The sequence below is a fragment of the Calypte anna genome, chromosome 8 (genome assembly GCF_003957555.1).
Source record: "Calypte anna isolate BGI_N300 chromosome 8, bCalAnn1_v1.p, whole genome shotgun sequence".
In the NCBI taxonomy this organism is placed as follows: Eukaryota; Metazoa; Chordata; class Aves; order Apodiformes; family Trochilidae; genus Calypte; species Calypte anna.
Window position 1 is genome coordinate 5,372,833 of NC_044254.1, and position 25,247 is coordinate 5,398,079.

Consider the following 25,247-nt stretch of genomic DNA (forward strand, 5'->3'; position numbering starts at 1 on the left):
CTTAAGAGACAAGATTCCCATTAGCCTTGATGGTTCATTTCCAGCATTCAGCACTTCCCGACCAGAGGATACCCTCTGCTCACATTGGGCTGGATGACTCAGAAAAAAACGGGAATACCAGGCGGCAGCCTGGCGCTTTTTGTTTTGCTTTGGTTGATTCTTTTGCTTTTTTGTACAAAAGACTGGTAGTGTGTAAATACTTCCAAGCCCTGCGGCCCATTCCCTAGCAAATGGTCCCAAACAACCCCCTTCCCTTCATTTCGGTGTCCAGGCTCCCTGCTTGTCTGCTCTGGAATCTCTGTCAAGGATTACCTCCACCTCCCGTGCTATCTTCATCTCCCCTGTAGCCATGTGGCTTTGGGACTCCCTTTTGCCCGGGGGTTAATTTCCCAATTTTGAATACTGTCAGTGGCAGGGAAGAGGCTCTGCCAGAGGAAAGACCTTTAAAGGTTCATGTCACTGCCCAGACTGCCTGGTCACCCGCTGGGCTTCACCCTACTCCTTTCCCAGAAGTTGTGCATGTCCGCCAGGGGAGGCACCGCGGGTAGGGAGGACGGGAGAAGGGGTGTGTGGGGTAGTTTTGGGGTAAGATTGGGGTGCCGGGCAGAATGGCAGCAGCAGGAGAGGCTCGGGTGGGGCCAGCTCCCGGCTTCCGGACGCCCACCCTCCCCCCGGCCTCTCCTCAGCCTCAAGGGGGGTGATCCCGCTGTTCCCATTGCCCCTTTCTCCCCTGTGTGCGGGGAGGAGGAGGACTCAGCCCCAGGGGAGCGGGGTCTGCCCCGGTGCAACCCGGGCTCCGCCGTCTGGCAGTTCGGCTGGGCAGCGGAAGGGAGAGCGGGGGGTGAAGGGTTAACGCAGGGTGCGGGGAGCTCCGGGCGTGAGCCCTGAGTGCGCCTCGGAGATGCAGCAGCCAATCCTGGGCTGCAGGAGCATGAACCATACGTAGTTGTAGCATGGTGTAAAACACGAGGTAAAGAAAATAGGGTGTAAGCTGTCAGAGCAGACTGGAAGAGCAGGAGAGCTGCTTTTTTTTTTTGGGCTGCATTTTCCGTGCTGCTTACTTAGAGACCATCATGCATTTTAAAAGGTAAGGCTTTGTTAGCAGACAGCTGTATTGTGGCTCAGTTCTGAATTCAAGTGTGTTTTCTGTGTGCCGTTCATTAAGTGTTTAATTGTGTAGCGCAGAACAGGAAGTGAGCGAGATTCGGTGTGATTTTCTGTCAGGGAATTTTTCTGAAAGACTACATCAGTTTCAAGTTGCAATGATTTCTTTTAGGGATTAAGCAAGGGTATGCAAATGAAGTAAATTAATAACCGGTAGAAAAACGTGTGTGATAAATGAAGGGTGTTCTGTTGTAGCATCAAAATCAGTTGTGCATCCATACCAAATGAAGGCCAATGGGAGATAGACCTAATTCAGAGGCACATATCTGACAAGCAAGTCTGAGAGAAGAAATCAAAATAACTTCTTTCCTATAAAAACCCTCATCTGTCTTCATTTAAATATGGTATTACAAGAGAAAACTATAAAAAGTGAGGTCAAAACCTTATAGAGTCTGTATTTTCAAAGAAAAGTGACTCTGACACACTAGGAATACAGTGATAAAGCCAGTGGCCCGACTTATATTTGCAAGATAAAACTTCAGAAGAGAAATCTATTTAGATATCAGACTTTACAGTCTGCTGTCAATGCCCAACTCCAACCGTACCAGAAATCACTCATTTTAAAGGGGTGGTCTATCACTTTTACTGTAAGACCTAGCTTTGAGAATAGAGACATTTGACTTGTATCTCTTCGTCTCTGTAGTATCTAAGCATAGCAACAGAACTATAGTCTTAGATGCTGTTGCAGTGATGTCTAATTGTCAGAGTTCTGTAAAAGAAATACCTACAAATTCTGGCCTTCAACTATTTTTTTTCTCTCTAAATCTTGTAAATAATTGAAGCGGGAGAGAGAAAAAAAAATCTGCTATATTTTCAGTAAGTTGATCCACCTCCAGTGAGTGCTAAGCTCCCCGACAGACGCTGAGTTCACCAGAGTTGCTGTGTTTGGGGTGCTTGTTCAGAAAATGCTGAAACACTGTGAGTGAAAATGTAACTAGGAAACATGAAAACAAGCAGCTGAAATCAAGAATGTTTTACAGATCTTGCTGCAGAAGGCAGCATTTGTACAACAAGCCAACAAACCAACTTGAGGATCTTCGAGTGATGTAATCACCTCATCTCATCCTTTCCCAATTTTTTTTACTACTGTCTGAATTCTGTTGTGGAGAATTTATCTGCTCATTGTTTACACCAATATGAAAAGTTTTTTCTTTGGTGACATAGATTGCAGTGACTTTACACTCCTCTTAGTCCCAGTCAGAGACAATGATTTATGGGAGCAAAATATTTTTACTTTTGAATTAATTTGAAATTGAGTATTCACATCTTACTATGACCAGTCTAAGAAATTTCTTGCTTGAGATCCAATACTAAAAACCAAAGTAAGGTCTTTTTAACAGTAAGCTTGCCTCTGCAGCAATTTTTGGAAATCTAAATGGAAAACTGGAAAATTTACCTAAATTTTTGGGTAGAAGAAAAAGGCAGTGATGGGAAGCATTAGACGGTACTTTCTGGAAACATTAAATGTTTTCTAGCTGTCATGTATGCCTAGTACAGACCTTTCTTATTCCTCCCAAAGCTCAGTCTCCTCAAAATTAGAAGTAGGCATTAATTTTTTTTTTTGTCCCCTGAAACATTAGTAATCTCCAATGGAAGCAAAATCATCAGAAATGCATTCTGACAAATAGAGACAAAATCCTCTTTCAGAAAGGTTGCATTTAAGAAAACCTGTCCTCTTTGACTGCTGCAGGTAGTAACTTACAGCTAGTCATGCTATGGGGAAGTTATCTTACTGTTCTTTTTGATCTCATCCTCTACCTTCACAAAAGAGAGCATTTTTAAAAAGAAATTTGTGGCCACATTCTCTTTGTAGAATTGTTTTCCATTTGTTCAATATGTCTGCTGTTCAATGAGGACCTGATCTTGCACAATTAAAGGGGACCAGAGAATTGCTATTAACTTCACTGAAAGCAAGATCAATTTCCAAGATAATAATTTGGAGCCAAAATGAAATTCAGATTTAGAAAAAAAAGAGCCGAGATTCATGAAGTTAAATGCTGCATACTGAGCAGTGTCAGGCTTTGCATATCTTGAGTCAAATATAATTAAAATACTAAAGAACTGAATGATAATAATATAATAATATCATTCAGCTGGTTTAGTTCTCAGTATTCTGTCCTCATTGATGCATCAACATTTTTCTGCATAACGTTGAGGAACATTTAAAGAGATCCATTTTCCGAAGTGCCCCATTGAGCTGCAGGCATTTAGTACCTTGTGACTCAAGTCATCATCCTGCTGAAAACTGTAATGTGAATAATTTGCTCTCCTTGCTCTGAAATTAATTGTGAATAGGAACCACAGTAAGTTTGCACACATAAACATAGTTTGCATATACATGCATACATAGATATAAATATGTATGATTTAAACTACACATACCCACCCATTCATCCCTCCACACACATGGTGTGTATAATTATTCTTTTGCCCTGGCTCACACCATGTGATTGATTATTTAGCACAGTCTTTTCCCATTAAAAGTCTCCACTTGCTCCATGTGCCATGAAGTGATGTGCTGACAAGAGGAAAGAAGGACACTCTCTGCCATGTCAAAGCTTTTCATGTTTAACTAATGAGCCTCTCACAAGAGCCACAGATTTTCTTCCACCTTCAAAAGAAGATTGGCCAAGCAATATATACTGTTAGTCAAAATAAGACTTAAACTGGTGGTTTCTCTTCTAATGAGGTGAGATCCTAAGGCTCGTCAGTCAGATACCTTTGCTGTAGCAGTCACATTAATGATGGTTAGAAAATTCTGCTAATTTGCAGTAACACCTTCACTGCCACGTCTACCAGCACTTGATTAATGAGAAAAGGGGTTTCTAAGGTATTTATTATACATTGTCAAGTAAAGGACTTAAATCTAGGGAATCAGAGGACTACTCTTTACCTTTAATCTCATATTATACGTAACTACCGAGAACTCTGTAGAGCTAATTTAGCTCTTTCAGTACTTATAAATCTGTTGGAAATAACAAAAGAACATGGTTAACTGAACATGGATGACCAGTCTGAAGTCAAATGGGATTATTAAAATCCATAATAAATCAATTTTTTTTGTTTTTTTTTCTCTGTCTATTTGAAAACTCTATTTCTGAGTCTTAACATCGCTGGTGAGAAAATATCACTGCATGATGAAAAATGGTGGTGTGGATTGAGGTGGCAGCCCAAGAGTATGTTTTTAATTAGCTATTTTTCACCTAAAACATTATTGATCCCTATCAATCAACAGTTTGGAGGAGAGACAGAACAGGTATTTATTACAACAAATTTTATCTTGAATAATTTTGTTTGTTGGTTTTGTACTTAATGTACAGCCCTAAAAGCTAGAATTGCTGAATTTTGAACATGAAGTTTTACATACATGTAAAACATGTAGTTTATATGTGTACTTGAGCATCTTCAATGATTGTATCATCATTTGTCTTTACTTACAAGAAAGGTTTAAAACAGTGCAAGCAGGATGTCAGCATCCAACCTTCTGTTCTTTCATCCTGAACTGCTGGCTGATCTACAGGGCAGAGCTGATACCCACCTCTTTTCCTTGAGAATGTGTAGATGCTCAGCACTTCTTGGATTAATCACTTTATTCCTTAGTTGTCTACCAGCTTTTCTAGTGAAGATGCTTTTTGTGTAAAGAAAATGTTTATGTAAAGCATCAATATTCATGCAAGTGGAGACCCGTCCTGATACCAGCCTTTTGGTAGTGGAGAGTATGAATTTATGGTCATTTGGTGATGCTCTCTTTTTTAGTCACTGCTTCTGTGGAATGTGGATCTGACTCAATGGTTACACAAATATCAGCTTTCGTAATGTACTAAGCAGCTTTTAAGCTACCAGATAGCATACGAATATTAGACTGATTCACTTTATTTGAGGACACACTAGTGGCTTTTTGTGAAAGGTGCTCTTATTTATAAACCAGCTTCATTTCTTTGTCCTTGTTTGTCTTGACAAAGTCTAGAACATTTTCTTTTTCTCAGTCTTTCAGGAGAAAAAAATTGTGAGGTGTAATAAAGAACCTATGTTTGTTCCTCATACCTAGAGAGACTGCAGTGATCTGTAATCTCTAACAGACCATGTCTCTTACTCTACTCTGAAAGGATACTAGCTGAAAGCTTTGATATTTTCAGCATTAGCTTAGCACTTTTCTACTAAATTAGGATGTGTTTCTTAATGCACTACAACAAGAAATAGTGATAATTTTGTACTAATGTGGTTTCAGACTATCACGTAGCTAAATTGGAACGCTTGGAATGTTGTAATTTGTGAAGAGACACTAAAGCCCAAACTTTCTCTCCTTGTAACATGATGTGGTTTGAAGACATCTTTTAGCAGTCAAACTTCTTTTTCTCCCTAGTTTTGCAATTTTTTCAAGGAGGCTTTTGTGTTCTGTTTATATGAGATAGGAGGCTGCCCAGCCACATGACATAATTATTACTTGTACAATCAAGCGTTGTGTATTATCCATTCTGATGTGCAATTAGGTCCAGACTGGCTTGAATCTTTGCTCAGTCAGCCATGAAGTCCCTACTTGCACTTTAAAAAATTAATAGCTATAACATGAACATTTTAGAGGTCTGGCTACTGCCCATGTACTGGTTACAAGATGAGAATGTTGTGGCAAAGGGACTTATGAGAAGTCATGCAACAGTTTACAGTAGGATGGGATTTAGACCCATGGTCTCTTGAATTCTCTCTTAGTCCTGGCTAGGGAGCTTGCACAACAGGTTACAAGCTGTTTCTGTGATGGTGTAAGTTTATTTCTTTTTCTGCTGGCATAAATAGGTTGAAGCTTGAGAATCTGAAAGGAGTTTTAACTACTCATTTACACCAGCTGAAAACCAGCTCCACCATCTGTAAAATCAGCTGTAAAATATGCCATGAACTCTAGAGCACTTTTTTCCTGAAAGACATAATAGAGGAGCAAAACAAAAACATTAGCATTCTGTTAGATATCCATGTCAATAAATAAAATATGTATGTAAAAAATGCAATGAAAGAAAAATGTCATGGCATTAGATCTTTATGGAGAGTCTTTCTAACTACTGGTCTAATCTGTAACCACTCATTTTCATATGGAATATGAAATCAGGAAGAGTGCAAATCCTTGATCAGGTATCACATAGCTAAGATTACAGGATCCTGCCTGAGCCAGAGCTCCTAAACTGAGAAGTTTTTTTTTGTGATAACATTTTGAAACATTAACAAGATTATGGATTAGATTAGGTAACATCTGAAAGGATGGAAAGACATGAAGCTAGGCTGTTAATTGGACTTTGTAAATATGTCCTCATTACAATCAATAGGGTTTATTTCCTCTTTGTCCCTTTTCTTAAGATCAGATAACAGCTATGCACCATTATTTTTTTCTCAGTTATTATACAAGCAATATTAGCACTTCAAGAGCTTTAAAGGAACTTGTATTTTTGGCTGAGACTGACAATTCTCTCCATCCTTTTCTGAACATTTGTTACAGAATCTCCAGGAACAGAAATTTTAAGTAGCAGCAAAAATAGTCAACCCCTCCATTAGTAGAATGAACATTTTTCTTTTTTCTTTTATGACATTTTTCTCATTCAACACTTTGAAAGTACTCTATAGACACTAATTATTCAAGCTTCACAATCCCCTTCTTTCCTGTTCTTATGAACAGAAACTATAATTAAAGAAGGTTAAGGGACTTGTTAATAGTTATACAGTAAAATCAGAGCTATACTTCAGGGCAACTCAGCTCCAAGTACTCTCCTTTCTCTGTGAATCTTCTTCAGCTCAACAATCTCTTGGTGAGCAAATTTTCTCCCACCCTGTATCATTTTAGTTGGATACAAGTCCTTCTGCACTAGAGAATAATCAGTTTTATTTGGATTGGTCCTCAGATGTGAAATCCTAGAACTAAAGCCTTAGTATACAACCTGTAAAGAGCTGCTTCCTCCCATTTTAGATGTCAACAACTCAGCATTTTAAAACTAGTAGAAGGATGAAACTAAAATCATAAGAGCTGTTTGTTACTCTGGTATGGTTTACTGAAAAGAGCCAACTTAATATATTGAGTCTTAGTATGTGCATGGTTTTCATAGCCATCTTATAATTAGCTAATAAATTGGGTCAGAAAAATGAGGACTAACAATTATGGGTGAAAAGGAGATCTACTACTAGAAATAGTACTTTACAGTGATAATTTAACATTAATTTTAGGATGTACTTTTTGCAAATCTTAAAGATCTTAATTTCCATTAGAACACATCCAAAGAGCTTATCATAACAGAGAATATTGAATACTTTTAAGTGCTAAGTTTCTAAAAAATTCCAACAAGCTGGAATGTAAGTTTCTAAATATCTGTATTCCATTAGGATTTTCTATGAAAACAAATGCTCCAGCATGCAAAATTTGATGTCACAGTGATACATGTCAAACTGTATCTGAGCAAATGCTGGACCAGAACTCCCTGGTGCTATTATAATGCTGTCATATTTCTTTTCCTGTTTTACAGATCTCAAACTTATTCAAAAGAGAGCTTTTTCTGTTTCCACTCTCTTTTCATGCCATCATATGTTTTAGCTGAAAATTTTTGCATAATTTGGGATAATTCTGAGTGTAACTTTTGCAGTGGAAAAGTGGCTTAAGACTATAATATCATGCACAGTTCATAGAATCATAGAATCATAGAAGTAGCCGGGTTGGAAGGGACCTCAGAGATCATCTAGTCCAACCCTTGACCCACCGGAGCAGTTGCTAGACCATGGCACTGAGTGCCACATCCAGTCTTTTTTTAAATGTCTCCAGGGACGGAGAATCTACCACCTCACCGGGCAGTCCATTCCATAGCCTAATCACCCTCTCCGTGAAGAAATTCTTTCTAATATCTAACCTAAACCTCCCCTGGCACAACTTAAGACTGTGTCCTCTTGTCTTGTTGAAGGTCGTCTGTGAAAAGAGTCCAGTTCCCACCTCGCTACAGCCTCCTTTCAGGGAGCTGTAGACAGCAATGGGGTCTCCCCTGAGCCTCCTCTTCTTCAGGCTGAACAGCCCCAGCTCTCTCAGCCTCTCCTCATAGGGCCTGTGCTCGAGTCCCTTCACCAGCCTGGTTGCCCTCCTTTGGACCTGTTCCAGGACCTCTACATCCTTCTTAAACTGAGGGGCCCAGAACTGGACACAGTACTCGAGGTGTGGCCTAACCAGCGCTGAGTACAGGGGAAGAATCACCTCCCTGGACCTGCTGGTGACGCTGTTTTTGATACAGGCCAGGATGCCATTGGCCTTCTTGGCCACCTGGGCACACTGCTGGCTCATGTTCAGTTTCTTGTCAATGCAGACTCCCAGCTCCCTTTCTGCCTGGCTGCTCTCCAGCCACTCTGTGCCCAGCCTGTAGCGCTGCATGGGGTTGTTGTGGCCAAAGTGCAGGACCCGGCACTTGGCCTTGTTGAACCTCATCCCGTTGGAATCGGCCCAGCTCTCTAGTCTGTCCAGGTCCTCTGCAGAGCCCTCCTGCCTTCGAGTTGGTCCACACTTCCTCCCAGCTTGGTGTCATCTGCGAATTTGCTGATGATGGACTCAATCCCTTCGTCTAAGTCGTCGATAAAGATATTAAACAGAACTGGGCCCAATACTGATCCCTGGGGGACACCACTAGTGACCGGCCGCCAACTGGATGCAGCCCCGTTCAGCACCACTCTCTGGGCCCGGCCCTCCAGCCAGTTCCCATGGAAAGGTATTTTTTTATATGTGGAATAGCCCATGTGCACTGGTGGACCTGGAAAGGTAAAGATTTACTCCCCTATGAACTCCTATGATTACTAAGTACAGTCATGCAGCCTGGAGCAGTTTTAAAAGTCTCTTAGCAGCAGGTTTCACTGTGGGTTTATGGCATCCTGGATGTCAGTCAGCTGAAACACAGCACTTGCTCAGGGTCCTGCTTAAGTCGCTCCAGAAATTAACTTAATTTTAGCATTTTCTGTGACTGATGTATGGTATCTGCCAAGGACTTGGGTGCTAGCCCCCACTTAAAGATGAGGAACTGAGACACATGAAGACTGGTTGGATTTCTCTCTCTCTGTTATGCACCTACACGATTCATGTCTGAGGCATCCAGACACCTCACATGCATCCATAGCCCATGTGTTCTGCTTCTAGGCAGCCAAGGAGCTGAGCTGTGGCACAGTCTCCTCCAGGCAAGGAGGGTGCTGAGGCAGGGAGTCCAAGTGCCGGCAGTCACACCAGAATCACCCAGACAGGGACTGAATGTTCAGGAGCCTCTGGAGAGTCCATAAAGGGTGAGTGGAGGCTCCACATGGGACTGGTCAGGGTCACTGATGCCTTTTTGGGCACCCAGATGCCTTACAGCTAATTTCTTCCCCTCATTATTCTTCTTGTAGGAACGTACTCACGCATTAAGGTAGAAAGCCTGAAATTGCAATTTGGGGGATGCTGCCCTATGTCATTAGCTAAAACACATAAGGATCCATTTGCACAGGAGGATGAACTTCAATTAGAAGATTGAAAGAGCACCTGAGGGAATTTATACATCATGATCTGGGCAGCAAAGGAAAAAAAAATTAGGTCTTTTACAAATATCAGGCATTAAAATCATCACCTCAGTACATCTGACGGCCAGCACTTACTCCAAGAGCTGAGGGGACCAGTACAATCTATACTGGGACACCACAGGCAGCATGTGGGTACATCCAATTAAAAACTCCCAAGCACTTGAAGGAGATAAATTCTTGAGGGACAGAGTAAACACCAGGCACATTTTGTGAGCAGTAGCTGTAACCTGTGGCAATCAGCTCTCACATTTCAGACTGACCTGATGATGGCTGCAGAGGTCAGGCTGACATATGATCTCTCTTTCTGTGGGTGCTGCTCTGCTCCTTTGAATGCTGGGATGGGAAAAAAAATCTTATTTTTCTCCATTTCATCTTTTAGAGATGTAGTTAGAGGAGTCTTGTCCTTGTCTTACATAGAAAAGAGAGAAGAAAGCTGAAAATTCCAGTGGATGAAGGTCTATTTAAACAAAGAAAAGGTATTCCTTTAGGGTACATGTAGACAGAGTAGATACCAGGACCTGATACAAGGGCCCCACTTATTTTTAAGCATGGAATGTAAATCTCACCAGAGGATGTCAGATGTAGACTTATTTTCTCCTTCCATTTTTGCCAGTATATCTACTTGTGAGTCTCTGCTGAGGACTTATTGTAGCAGAGTGAGACAGGACAAGTTGGTTTAATTCTCATATGGCTTTCACACTAAACCTTTCACCAACCTCTTAGCCAGCCTCTGGACACTCTTTAGTAGCTCTGTATCTTTTTTGTACTGTGGCACCCAAAACTGCACACAGTGCTCAAGAGATCATTTTTCTGTGGGTTTGGGAATCTTCCTTTGGAGAACAGAACCAATGTGGTAAATGAGAGCAGAGAATGAAAAGAACATGAGATGCTCTCTTGATCTGCTACCCTCTCTTCCTCTGCAGCTGACACTGATTGCAGCACTGTCTGCTCTTTTCTTCCTCAGCAAATCATCAGCTTTGTGGCTGTTTCATTTACACTGGGCTGTATGAAAAGTTCAAGGACAGGTGCCTTCCCAGGTTTCATTCATGTGAAAAAGATTGTTTTTTGGGAAAAAAATAATTCCCTGATTATGACACGGAGTTCTTAAGTGGAGGTCACGTAGTGCTTCACAAAGGTGGACAGAATGATCATTACACTTCAGATGAGGAAGTGAAAGCAAAGAGACACAAAATTATAAACCCAGGGTTTTAGAGCAGATAAGAGAAATCTCTGAGGCTCAGACTATTGCGTTATTCTTTATGTAAAATTTCTTTCCATTTTCCAGTGTCAAAATACCTTTGAAAAAAGTGGTCCTGACTTATCTTGCCTTCCCCAAACTTCACTGCTTTCTGTCCAACTGTAGGGATTAAAATGTTGCTTCTTTCCATTGGTTCAAAGTTGAAATCAGTGTTAACTTCCTGAGAATTTTGTGTAATAGAAAATAAATATTTTACCTCATTCCTGGTCTCCATGATGTGCACTCCAAAAGAAATACCAAGTGTACCTTGTTATACATGGTGCTGTACTTCATCAAAAGTAGTAACTTTGAAACCCCCTTGAATTCCCAACTTCCAGGTTAATGGAGAGATGGAGTACCAAAACCATATAAATGATAAAATCATCTTACTGAAATAGAATTACCTACAAACAGATTTGGTTGTATTTTCTCTATCAGTTCTTGGATTTTTATTTTGCTTGTTTATTTTTAAAAGGGGTATATATTAATTATTATTTTGATTAGTTCAAAGAAGAATAGTCTTTGTGTTTTGCATAAAAATGCACCGTCTTAGAGACATTAAGGTTTCTACCACTTGTGAAGGGATGAACATAGTGTTTTCTGATATGTTGCTTATTACTTTCCCTTGAAAAACATGTCTGAGAATAGAAATCTTAAATTTTTTATTCGTCATTGTAGGAAGTTAAAACCAGGAGAATCCCACTTCAGCATAGAGGATTCTCATCCTTCTGTGGAGAGCTGGCACATTTCAGCATTTTCAGGGAATTCTAGCAAGCATAAAAAACAACTTCAGAGAAGTCCTGGTTTTCTGCATTTCTTCTGTCAGGGAGATCTCTGTGAGGATCAAAGAGGGAATGGCAGAGGCAAGGCTGCACTCATTTCTGTGATGCTGACAAAGATAGGAAGAGCTTTGTCCCATGTACATCAGAGGAGAGGGCATCTCAAAACAAGGCCACAGCACCTCTCAGACTTGCATAATAGAGAGAAATATTGGGAAAAACCCCAACACACTCTGATCTTATTAAAAATATTTGTACATTTAGTGTACACTTAGTTTGATTCTTGAGAACCACAGGTGTAGATGTGGTCCAGAAATGCTACTGATGATGCCTAACATCAGCTTTATTATCTCTTGAATAAAAAGTTACTACAGCTTAAACCAGCAGGCAAGGATCTACAGGAAGTTTTGTACTATTTCCATTTTTGGAAGGATTAAAACTTAAAGATTTTCTTTTCCTTGAACATTGCTGGCCACACTTCTGGGTTGTTATTCTGTGTGTGTTCGTATGCATGATTTATCAGTTTGTGTTCTGTAAGCAAAAGAGCTCAACCCACAAAACAAGCAGACACTTCAATTTGTACTATTTTAGGTACAATAACTTAGTCTGTTCATAAACTACTCATATACACAATTTTTAATATTAAAAACCCTATTTACATGAAAAAAGAAGACTGAATTTCATGGGGTTTGTCCTGCAATAGGATGCTAACAAAAAGGCTGCATCCTTCCTGTAGTGCTCACAACTGAAGCTTGATGAAATTGGTCCAGTGGCTACAATGTTTGTTTTAAATTTGGCACTACTGTGTTCTCACATGATGTAAGTTCATGGCTTTTAGCAGTCTTCAGCACCCTTTACGTGTTCATGAAAACTAAGTCTTGGCTGTGGTGTTTCCAGAAGATGCTGAGGGAAGTCCACTCTTCATTAACACCAGTGAGGAGACAAGAGTTTCCTAACAAAGAAGAATTAAGCCCATTATGCTTCTTGAACTCAATCTAACCTCAGATATTAGAAGAAGAAGGACTGAAAATTTATTAGCATTTGCAAGTAGTAGCTGGGTGAAACCTTGGGGATAACAAGAAGTAATTGTGCTGAGCACCTATACCTGGAAATTGTCCTCTAAGTTAGCACTTAAAAGAAGCAGCATGTTGACAGGACAGTTTTATTTGAAATGTCTCTCTACCAAGGGCCTTCTCCACCAAGTGCCTTCTCCACTTTAAAACCCATGATCTCTTTTGCTTAACAAATATTCATTTGTTTTTCACTTCTCACATACCATCCTAAAAGCAGAAGGTACTTTATCACAAATTTAATTCAGACTGTTCCTCCAAGGAGTGAGTTATTGTAACTACAACTTTTGTATGTTCCACATGACAATAACAGTCTTTGAGTAATGTTTTCAGGGTACTTGCATTCATTAGAGAATTTGAGTATTCAAAATTCTTAATTTTTTCACACCGAAAATTCCTTAGGCTGGAATTTTAAAATAATTTTAAAATCAGAACGACATATTTAAATTCCTCTAACTGCTTAAAAATATCTTAGGCTTGGTCTTTTCATGCTTCAGTTCCCTCTTTGTCAAATTGAGGTGAAAATTTATTTCTCAAGGGTTTTATGAGAATTAATGCTATGGAGACTGTTCTGCAATGTCTGGACAACACAGACAAGTGGATAAGTTAGAAATGCACACATTATACTACTGTCTAAAACTAGCTGTATATTTATAATAATACATTTATAATATATATTTGTACTCTTTTGGAAAATGCCTTCATATATCTTTAAAACAAAGATATTATAGATATTTCAGCAAAGCCTTTGACACCGTCCCCCATAGCATTCTCCTGAAAAAACTGTCAGCCCGCAGCTTGGACAGGAGCACCCTGTGCTGGGTTAGGAACTGGCTGGAGGGCCGGGCCCAGAGAGTGGTGCTGAACGGGGCTGCATCAAAATGGCGGCCGGTCACTAGTGGTGTCCCCCAGGGATCAGTATTGGGCCCAGTTCTGTTTAATATCTTTATTGACGACTTAGACGAAGGGATTGAGTCCATCATCAGCAAATTCGCAGATGACACCAAGCTGGGAGGAAGTGTGGACCAACTCGAAGGCAGGAGGGCTCTGCAGAGGGACCTGGACAGACTAGAGAGCTGGGCCGATTCCAACGGGATGAGGTTCAACAAGGCCAAGTGCCGGGTCCTGCACTTTGGCCACAACAACCCCATGCAGCGCTACAGGCTGGGCACAGAGTGGCTGGAGAGCAGCCAGACAGAAAGGGACCTGGGAGTCTGCATCGACAAGAAACTGAACATGAGCCAGCAGTGTGCCCAGGTGGCCAAGAAGGCCAATGGCATCCTGGCCTGTATCAAAAGCAGCGTCACCAGCAGGTCCAGGGAGGTGATTCTTCCCCTGTACTCAGCGCTGGTTAGGCCACACCTCGAGTACTGTGTCTAGTTCTGGGCCCCTCAGTTTAAGAAGGATGTAGAGGTCCTGGAACAGGTCCAAAGGAGGGCAACCAGGCTGGTGAAGGGACTCGAGCACAGGCCCTATGAGGAGAGGCTGAGAGAGCTGGGGCTGTTCAGCCTGAAGAAGAGGAGGCTCAGGGGAGACCTCATTGCTGCCTACAGCTCCCTGAAAGGAGGCTGTAGCGAGGTGGGAACTGGACTCTTTTCACAGATGACCTTCAACAAGACAAGAGGACACAGTCTTAAGTTGTGCCAGGGGAGGTTTAAGTTAGATATTAGAAAGAATTTCTTCACGGAGAGGGTGATTAGGCTATGGAATGGACTGCCCGGTGAGGTGGTGGATTCTCCGTCCCTGGAGACATTTAAAAAAAGACTGGATGTGGCACTCAGTGCCATGGTCTAGCAACTGCTCCGGTGGGTCAAGGGTTGGACTTGATGATCTCTGAGGTCCCTTCCAACCCGGCTAATTCTATGATTCTATGAACACAGGTTCTCTACAGGTGTTTTGCTGATGGTTAATATATGACATCCCATGGGGTGTAGCATAGAAGCAAGTGTACAGCAGGGTTTGTTCTCATTTTAGTAAGATGCTACATATACTAAGTAATTCATTTTCTAATCCTAATATTACCATTTTAAATTCAAAAGGGATTCAATTAGTCACCATCACAGTTTAATGGCCTGAAACACTTTAGTGTTAATAAGTACTTGAAAAAGTAAACTCCTCTTGTAATTTAAACCATTACATGATTTTTTTTTTCAATAGAAAAGATAATTCAGGAAACATGGAACCTTATGTCTTAACTAGCAATTTAATAACAGCAGTAGGTATGAAAATTAAAATTCTCATTATGCCCTTTGTAGCTTCACATAATGCAAAGAAATTATGCCCAGGATATTCCAAGTCTGTTAAAATGATGATGGAGGGCAGTGAATGTGCTGTGCAATATATTTATCCCTGAGAGGTGGGAAAAAAAAGTGGTAAAAGTAAATGTGGATTTTCACTGTGTTGTGATGTAAAAGAAGGTCTGGCCTGTTGGGAAGTGACTGGCATGTTTACTGCATTCACACTGAGATAACTTGGATCAGGAAATTAGAACTAAATGACCATCATGGCTTCTATGGGCCAGGAGAGCAATCTGGTTCTTTTCAGTTTTGCTTCAGATTTGTGCATGTTTTTTCATACGATGTCTTGAAGGTTACACAACCTTCATATACATGAACTTTGACCTGTGAAAGAAAATAAATCCCCAGTTGGGGGAGAATACACTGGAACTTCATACACCATACATAGATCTTGAAAGCTCTTTGCATGGAAGTGATTGCTTGAGGGTATGAATAAAGTGAGGGAGCTCTTTGCTGTAGACTGCAAGAATCTAATTTTGAAAGGATTTATAACATTAATGCAATCTGTGTGTTATGATCATAAACCACTGTGTGGTTGTAATAATTTATGATTACAACTCAGTGCTCTGGAATAGCTGAATAGAGTCTTTTTTCAGTGCAATTACTTACACATTTATTGTTTCCAGAATCAGGTCCAAATCATGTTTAAAATTATATTTTTGCATAAGAAAACAATAAACATTGACTATTTCTCTGATTGTATAGACAGATTATTATGTTCTCACACTGCAGACTCCCATTGCTTCCCATGAACTTCTATGCTTTTCTGGAGGCAAAAAACTTCCTCAGCAGATATGTTTATAATCTATACAAAAAAGCTTCAGAATATTAATTTCTAGAATATATGCACAGAATATATTTATTCAGCCACACCATTTCCATTATAATGGATGGGTGGTACTGAATATGAAGTTACAGAACTGTTATTGGAAATATCCTTCATTTAAGGTTCACTTACAAATTAAATTACTGATGGTGAAGAAAAATTTCCCACATAGTCATAAAAATCATATCAAATGTAAAAATGTCATGAGTGCTGTTTTGAGTGAATGTGAATTAAAAAATGCTTTTGTCTATATATCTTCAGCTAGGAAAATGAAAGCTGTCATATTAATATATTTTAATTATTTCTGTCCTGTTTTACCTTACACTGAAAACTAGATCTGACTGTTTCGATATATTTAGGAGCCTACATGACTTTCATAATTTCAGTATTTCTGAGAACTTCACGCTCTTGCATAGATGTTTTCTCAAAATCTCAGCAGGATATAGAATTATTATTCCATTTCACAGGTGTGGGACTGAGGTACAGATAGAAACTGTGGCTTGTCTTCACTGAGTTCCAACACGAGGTTATGGTTAACACTGGATTTTTGATTGGGCAGCCAAACAATTGTTTAGGCTTAATTTAAATAGTGATCCAGGGCTGACCCACTGGTTTGGAGTGAATTGGACTGCAAGTCAAGTGATGCTCTTTGGGGTACTCAAAACTGGAACATCTGGAGCTTGGAACTCATCACTATGGGAAGCTCCAGTGCTATTGATCACTGCAGTCACTCTTTGCCCAGCTGTCCTAGCTTGACCAGGATAACATGGATCTGTTAACTAAGTTTATAGTGAAGACAAGCCATTAAGTTATTTTTCCCAGGACAAAAAAAAAATACAAGAAAGCAAGCTGTGTCTTCTCATGCATTTTCTGTCCATTATCTGAACTGCAACATTATGCATAGACATTGCTGAATGCATTTGTACTGATGTTAACAGGCAATAATTCTTGCATTGCATCTTTTTCATTAATGCCTAGCATTATTGAAAAAAAACCCCTAACAATTTGTCCCCAGACAATTTGTGAAGGTTTCCTTTCAACATAAATATTATCACTGATGATGTTAATGAAGACATTAGTTTCACAGCATTTGAAGTCCTGAAACATTCCACTATTAACTAGTCTAGTGGGGTTTATGCTAATGTAAAATGTAATAAAGAGAGGCCACTATCTCTTTAAGCTGAAAGAAAGGAAACTTGTTTCTACTTCCAAGGGATGCCTAGTGTGTGCTTATCTAATTGACTGTGTATTTTGTCTAGGTGTTGAGGGAAAGCTAAGAGAATGAAGGCCCTAAGTCCCCAGTGGAAGCATGATATGGCGATGCAGTGCTGGTGCTGAATTGTTCTCTCTGATGGCTCTATGGGAGTGGATAGCACTGAGTCTTCATTGCTGGGTTTTAGCAGTTGCTGCTGTTTCGGATCAGCATGCCACAAGCCCCTTCGACTGGCTCCTGTCTGATAAGGGACCCTTCCATCGCTCACAGGAATACACTGATTTTGTGGACAGAAGTCGACAGGGATTTAGCACAAGATACAAGATTTACAGGTATGAAGCAAAGGGAAAGCAATTTCAGAGATTATCATCCATAGAAGTTGTAAATTTTCAACAGGGGGTTCCTTAAGGGAAAGTTTCAGATGTGGGAACAAATCCGTAGACACTAAATGAATTGCTGAATTATATTCAAGGCCGTTTATGCATTGTGTGCTATGGGAATGCCTGCTTGTGTTGTTTCTGTTTTGTTTAAAGAACTTTTGTTAATTGATTATATTGCTTTGGAAAACGTTGGGTTTTTTACTACTTACCCTAGTGACACACTCAAAATGTCCTAAAGTATTCAGATACCAACTTTGCTTGCAGAGGGTTGACGTGGAACAGTCTTTGATCATGCATCAAGATCCAGTTCAATTGCTTTCAGTGTGGCTCAAGACATAAGTTGAGACTTTCAGAGTGAAACTGTGGCTCTGCAGATCCCACTGCCAAATTACAGACTTTGTTGTACATATCAGGACATTTCAAAAGTGACTCGAAAAGTTTCATGTTAGTTCATGCCAGTGTCTTGAGATGCAGTTTTCTCATCCCCAAGGGACTGAGAGGTAAGAGTCACTGGGAGTTCTAAATGAAGTTGGCAGGTGTTTGGTCCATCAGAACACTCAGCATTAGGCTGACCCAGTTCAGAATAAACGGGGGAAAAAGAAGAAGCAGGGGGACACTTCAAAAGTGTGACTTCCTTGCTGCAGAATTGCTTTCATGATATGTTTGTAGCTTGCCAGTTCTCACTCTTTTGAGGCAACGCTGATGAAATATTTGCTTAGTCATGTACAAGACACGTAACTCAGTAACACTAAATAGGTGTATTGGGGACATGGAAATGAAAAGGAGGGTTCAGGTTAACAGTAGTGACCTGATGGCCAATAGAAAGAAGGGGAGAAATGAGGGAGCATGAGAGATGCTGAGAAAACAGATCTAAAAGCAGAGACTTTTTCACATCATATTGTTCTAGATCCCTCCTGGCAGAGAGAAAAGGGTGGCAGCAGGGCAATACAGGACAAATTTTTAACTTTCCTAATACAGAATCACAGAATCATCCAGGTTGGAAAGGACCTCTGAGATCATCAAGTCCAACCCTTAATCCGCTCTCTCCAACCTATAAACACAGGCCACTTTGGTATGGAAACACACACCCTTAAGCAGTTTGTGTCCGTTTCATACCTATTTTAAACTATTATTCCTCAGTATTATCCAAATCTTTAGAAGCATATAACAGTGATTTGAATATACTATACTTCACTTCAGTGTCCAGTGGCAAAACTGCTGGTGTTGTAAAGATTTTACTTTTATTTTCCTTTCCTAACTACATGCAGTAGAGGGCACTCTGTTGCAGATCAACTTTGCACTGGGCTGCTTTGCCATATACAGAGAAATTAAAAGCATTTTGAAAATAAAGTGCGATTTGGAAATATGCTTGATGAAGTGGCTTGTCTTAACAGAACAGAATGGCCCAATATTTACTGCATTTTAAAAGCCAGCTGTCAAGACCAATAATGTAAAGCCAATAATGCAGGGACTGAGACAGCATATTTTATTCCTATTATTCTGTATTAGTCAACACTGAACCAAAATTATCTTGCTAAAAACATGAAAGATGGAACTGTATTTCATTTCAGCTCTTTCAATCAGGTCTTTGAGAATTTTTCTCCTCTCTGCCATCATTACAGAAACATTGTTAAGTTTTATAGATCTGTAATCATATCTCTTAATATTTATTTGGGTTTGTGCATAGGTTTCAATTGACTTTAATTTACACCCCCCCCCTCCCAGAACGTGCTTCTTGTGTTTATTTCTATCGCCAGCCTATTCCCTTCAAGAAATGAGCCAGGAAGTCAGAAGAGCCACAAGCTACCTGAATCAAAAGCATTTTTTGATTTAGGCCTCGAAACACAAACCTTATTGAGAAGTTTCCTTGTAAAATATGGTCCCATTAGTAAGCAGTGTAGAACATGGTGACCTTGTTATGAACCACACATTGTAAATTTAATCCCTGTTGCTTTTCTATGAGCCTTCCCAGGCTAAAGCATCTGGAGTATAATTGGTGTGTTCATTCTCTCACCTACCTTACCTAATGAAATGATCCTTCAGGGACACAGGGACACAGTCCTGATTCAAATGGAGAGGTAAGGGGAAAGCACAGGGTTGTATTGACTCAGCTCAGTCATATTAAAAAGAAGGAAAGGTGCAACTGAACAATATGAACAGGTCACACCTGATATTTTAAGAGAAAAGGAGAAGGAAAGTTATCTCCCTTCATTTTAATATCCATTCCAGGCAAGTGTCCTTTGGGCTGTGGAAGAGAGAAATGTATAGGGTGAGACACTCCAGCACCTTGTGTCCCAGTTTGAATCCTTTCTGATAGGATGTTTGACAAGGAGGTCAGACAGAAAATGCTTGGAGACTTTCTTTTTTTTTTCCCCCTCAATAGCACAAATACAGAAAGTAGCTGCAGACTACCTGAGCAGGTGCCTTTTTTTTGTGGGAGGAGTTGGCTTCAAAAGAACTGATGGGACTGTGACAAGTAGCTGCTTTCTTTCCATGTCTCCATACCTATGGCATTCAGCCATACACAGAAGATGACCCAGTGGACCTCTACCAAAACCTGTCGAGTGCTACTTCCCATGGGAACTAGCTCAAGGTGACCAACCTAACATCAGGACTAGGTGTTTATAAATAACATGAATTAAATGGTCACAATAAAAATAACATAAAACAAAATAAAAATAACATAAAAATAACATAAAATAACATAAAACCAGCAGTCACTTGCACACATTGCATGTAGTATTTAAAAAAAACGTGTTGGAAGACATATCAGCAGTAGGCTGAGGGTTTTTTTTTTTTTTGTTTTGTTTTGTTTTGTTTTGTTTCCTAACAACAGCACAATTACGCATTAACTACAATAGTATTTTGATCCCATTATTTTTTCCTCTCTTTTGACACCCTCAGGAAAGCAATGATGCAGGAAAAAATCCAACAACCTCAAATAGATTAACTTCCCTTTTTTTTTTTTTTTTTTTTTAAATTTCAAAATAAAATTCCTAATTATAATCAAGATCATGTTAAAAAGCAGAGAATACATGTTATTCTGGTTTTGGTTAAACTGGATAATGCTTATTTGTGTTAATACTGAAGTGCCAGGGATGGAGGCCTTTATCCTGCACTGGGGTCGAGGTCACATCCTACAGGCCCATGAAACATACAGAGATATTAAAATCAATAGAATAGGACAGAGAACTAGAAAAGCAGGTATTAAAGGGACCAACAAAGAATGTTATAATGAAGATTACTTGAAACTTGATGGAAGCGTTGTCATTATTCCTCAGCTACTGAGTAAACCAATAGTGTGCTGCTTCTTTCATTCCTGTCCTCTGCATGGCAGGAGATAGAAAGTTTTTTTAACTTTAAAAGATTTTAAAGTTTAGTGTTGCATAGACATATATGCCAATTGCTTTCCACAATGCCCAGTTCTTTAATTATGTAACATGTTTGCTTTCACAATAGATAGAGTCTAACTTTTAGACTAAAACACTTAAGAGAAAGCGATCACTATATAGACTGTGCTAGCATTTCTATTTTCCCCCTAACTTTTTGGGTACCAGTGAGGCAGAAAGCAACTGCCTTGTATCCACACTCATCCACACTCCCTTTTCATTGTAAACAAGTGCTCATTGGACAATGAATATGTTATAAATTGTAAAGAGGAAGTGAAAGGTTGGCACTGTGGAGGATGCTTACTAACTGAGCCTACCTTCAGATGTGGGACCTTTAACCATTTGATGTTTTCTAAAGATAAAAGTTACACTTTGCCTTGTCTTCCCATCCAGCCTTCAGAGCATAAAACAACCACAGGATAAAAACAATGGATGGAAAACTGTGGGAGCACAGCAGAAGAAAAATCTTCCCTCAGCTATATTTTAATTTATCCATTAAAAGTCAGTTTGGACCATGGGCAAAGCAGTGATTCTGTGGTGTGCTTACCTCCCAGGGGAGGGTCCTTTCAACAAGACAGGATAGAGTTGAAAGAGACAATAATACAATCAAGTTTTAACCATGTATTGCAGAGCTAAATAACTGCAACTGATATTATGAAGGCTTTTATATAAGTTTGGAGCAGTGGGCTGGTTATGTTGGTTGCCTGGCAGTATGGTATTCCCTATAATTCTTGGAAGGAAATCTCCAGTTGCAGGAACTTTAATAATTGCCACAGGTTTTGGTGCCATTCATTGCCACTGGTTTACAAAAGGAAATGCCAGGAAAGCACCTGGGTGGCTGCTGAAAAGCTCTACATTAGTGGGAATGGTGTGTCAATATTTTTATGGAAGGTAGCTCCTGTAGATAATATCAGTATTTTTGGCAAGAAAAATAGAATTTATAGTTTGTTATTTGTTACACAATGGGAGTACTGTGCCTCTTATGTAAATCAGATACCCAGACAAAGGAATTTAAATCCAAACAGAATGAGATGAGAGGTTACCAGGATGGAAAGAGTGATTGTGAAATTATGCAAAGAACCCACATTGTATCAGAAGAGGTAATTTCTACAGAGATAGGGAAGTATTCATGCTATCAAATCAGGTCCTGAGGAAATCTCCTCAGGGACATTGTGTAGTTTTTGTTCAAACAAAATGATTTAAAATCTGAAACAGATGTGAAAAATTAGAAGGAAGAGTCTAGCTTTTTCTTGTAAGGTGGAAATGTCTGGCACATTTAGGAAAAAAAAACCAAAACCAAACCCCAAACCAAGCAAACCTCCCTGCCCTCAAAAAAAACCCAAACAAACCCAACCAAACAAAAAAACCCACAACCCAACAACAGAAAAAGATGAAGCTGAAAAAGGATACAATTCCTGTAGATACACATATTGTAAAGTGAGAGGAACTATTTAAACCAAAAACCATTGCTATCATAAAACCAAGTTGCTATAAACCTGCTATGAATAAACTCAGGCTGGCTAGTTATAAAAGTTTTCTAATCATTACACTAAAATAGTTCTGGGGCATATTAAGTTACAGAACCTTACCAATCCCAGGAATAGTGGGAAAGGGTTATAAAATGTGGTGCTTATGGTGCTGGATTAGGTTTTAGTAAATATTAAAGTCTCTTTGAGGTAAGTGATCCTAACAAGTATGGAATGCTAGGCTGCAGAAGAAAAAATGGGAACCTCCTAGGGAACTGAGCATCACAGTGTTCATGTGGCTAAAAGTGTTCCTTTAGAAGTAATTTTTAAAGGGATTGTGTTTGTTCATGAACAACTGAAAAATTAAATGGATTAGAAAATCATGCTACATAAGATTATTTTTTTTTAGGACTTCCTGAGCTATTTGTGTATGTTCTCAATCCTTGGGTAATCCTTGGGTGACTGAATCTATGGCATAAAGTGAGCAAGACTGAAGACCATAGTAGAACACCCTCTAAAATGTTTTAACATTCTTGTGTGAAGTTCAACATTGAAGTCAATTGTGTATTTTATTCCTTATTAACATATTTTAGCCCCCAGCTCTCATCAGGCTTTATCACACATGCATACTCCTGACAGATAATGTTAATAAAAAACCTGAGGGTTTCTGTTGGGGATGTGCATGTCAACTTGTCTTGATTTGTAATTTTCATTCTAGAGTACAGCATGGAATGACATTTCCCTGTGCTCTTCCTGAAGTTGCTCTGAAGTTATGGTTTAGGAATTTTAAGTCACAGAATAGCAAAATGTCAACAATTTCTTTCAGTACAAATGTTTAGTAAAATGGAGGGCTGAAAAGAGATCTCTGTCATCATCTCTTTCAAAACTCTGGAAATGATGCTGTGGCATTTTTTGGTGCTCTATTTCTTGTACATTTGATTACACTCTAGAAGCCACCATCACTGACAGATTTTTGGGAAGGCTCATTTGCAACTGGAAGCATCAGAGCTGATTTTTTTTTTTTCTTTTTAAATATAAGTCTGTTTCTTCAGAAAATAAGACAGGAGTTTATTTCTCAGCCATGGAATTTGGTTTCCTTAACACAAAATACCACAAACAAAACCCACAAAGTAGTGACAGAGTAACAGAAAAGGGTATGGCAAAGAGAGAAATAATGCACATAATGTAGAAGTTGAGGGGAAAAATGGTCTGTAGTCAGTAACTGTAACTAATGGGTGACAGTGAGGTAGCTTTCAATAGGTAGCTTAGCAAACTGGTTATCCATGGCCTTCAACTCTTCAGAACCTTTGCTTCCTTGGGCATCATATTGCATGCACAGTGTCAGTGCACCAAAGAACAAACAAGTTTTATCTTCCACAAATGCCTTATCAGTAGGGAATAAATAGAAAGAACAGTTCTGTTTGCCTTTTCCAGAAATTCACTGTATCAGTAAATTGCTTTTGGCCTGTATTGTAATTGGTCAGGTTGCTTTAGGGAATTTCCCATTCAGCTTGGTGGATAAAAGGTACAGTAATTGGATGGATCATCATTCTCAGACTGTTTACCAAGGGCTAGAATACTGAATGCACAAAGTAATAATTTTAAATCCAGTGGCTCACAGGCTGGGAACAGAGAAGAGCAGCTTAAAGAGAGATTGTGTTGATAGATTTCCACTGAAAAATTAGGTTTTTGGAGTCCAGTACTCTGGCCTCATTATTGCAGGCAGTATAGGTATACAGAACAAAAATATGCTGATGTTAGTCCTGTGGAATCAAACAGCAATGGTTCCCTTCAGTAGAATAATAGTTTAATAAAATTAAAAAAAAAAAAGTCTGGATTGAAGAATATCAGTGAGTTTCATTACTGATTGTGATACACATTTATACATTAACAGCCTCTATTTGTCCAGGTAGCTGGGCATAACGAGGACATGATGCAAGTTAAATAACTGTCTTTGGTGAAACTGCTTGAATAATTATATACCTGAACAGAACAAAAGCTTTAAATGACATTTCGGGGTCTAGTAATAACTGGACTATGTTCTCCAGAATAATCTAATTTTCAGCCCTTTGATTCAAATGCAAATTTCATTCATAGGAAAACATATTTGTTTAATCTTTAGGGCCTAAACTCATACCAGGTAGTGATGCTTTGAAATTTGCCATTCCTATTATAAAAAAAATATGTTAATTTCTTGGTCCATTGAGCCAGGGGATTCTCTGAAAAGTACATGCTTGTGAAAAAGTGGTGGGAAAAAAAAAAAAAAAAAAAAGGAAAAATCATTGAAAGTGAGAAGCTATGTATACATAACAGAAAGATAGAAAGGTTAAACAAGTATTTTCAAATTAATTATAACCTGAGCCTAGTTTAGCTTATCAGTAATCTCCAGGGGCTGACAAGTTTATAGGATGCATGTTCACATATGGGAAGGAATCTGTCACTCTGTTCCTATGGCTACCTCACATGTGCTACCTCCAATGGCACTGGAAGCCTAAGGGACCCCTCAGATGGATACCAGAGATACCAGGGATGTGGGAAACGAGGGCTGGACACCTTTTTGGGTCTGTTTCCACAACCCAAGTTATGCAGGAGGTCTGCCCCAGGTGAGAGCATCTCCAAGTGCAGTGATAAAAGAACCTGAGCTCTTGTAGAGAGTTATGGCCCATGAAGGGCAGACATACGTGAAGGGCAGAAAGGACCAAAAGAAAGTAGCAAATTCTGATTCCCAAGATACTCCTCCCTTTCCAGCTGTTCAGTATGTGAGGAAGCAGAGTAGAGAAGTGGTTTGCTCTGGGTAAAGGAGTAGCATTCACCACTCAAGAGCACAGGGGAAATTCAGGGCACTTGTAACACTGATTCACCTCAACCCTCTGTTC

General features: G+C 39.6%; 1 protein-coding gene across 2 annotated transcripts in view; it reads left to right on the forward strand.

The window, feature by feature from the left end:
• Positions 1-17,232: 17,232 nt before the first annotated feature.
• The window catches only part of LOC103529368 (BMP/retinoic acid-inducible neural-specific protein 3), a 171,602-nt gene continuing 163,587 nt past the window's right edge, over positions 17,233-25,247 (forward strand). The window contains exon 1 of one of the 2 annotated variants that reach the window (XM_008494798.2): positions 17,233-17,468. In XM_008494798.2, the coding sequence (XP_008493020.2) occupies positions 17,233-17,468 (236 nt within the window). The remainder of the gene's footprint in view (positions 17,469-25,247) is intronic. The other variant, XM_030455307.1, reaches the window with a different exon arrangement.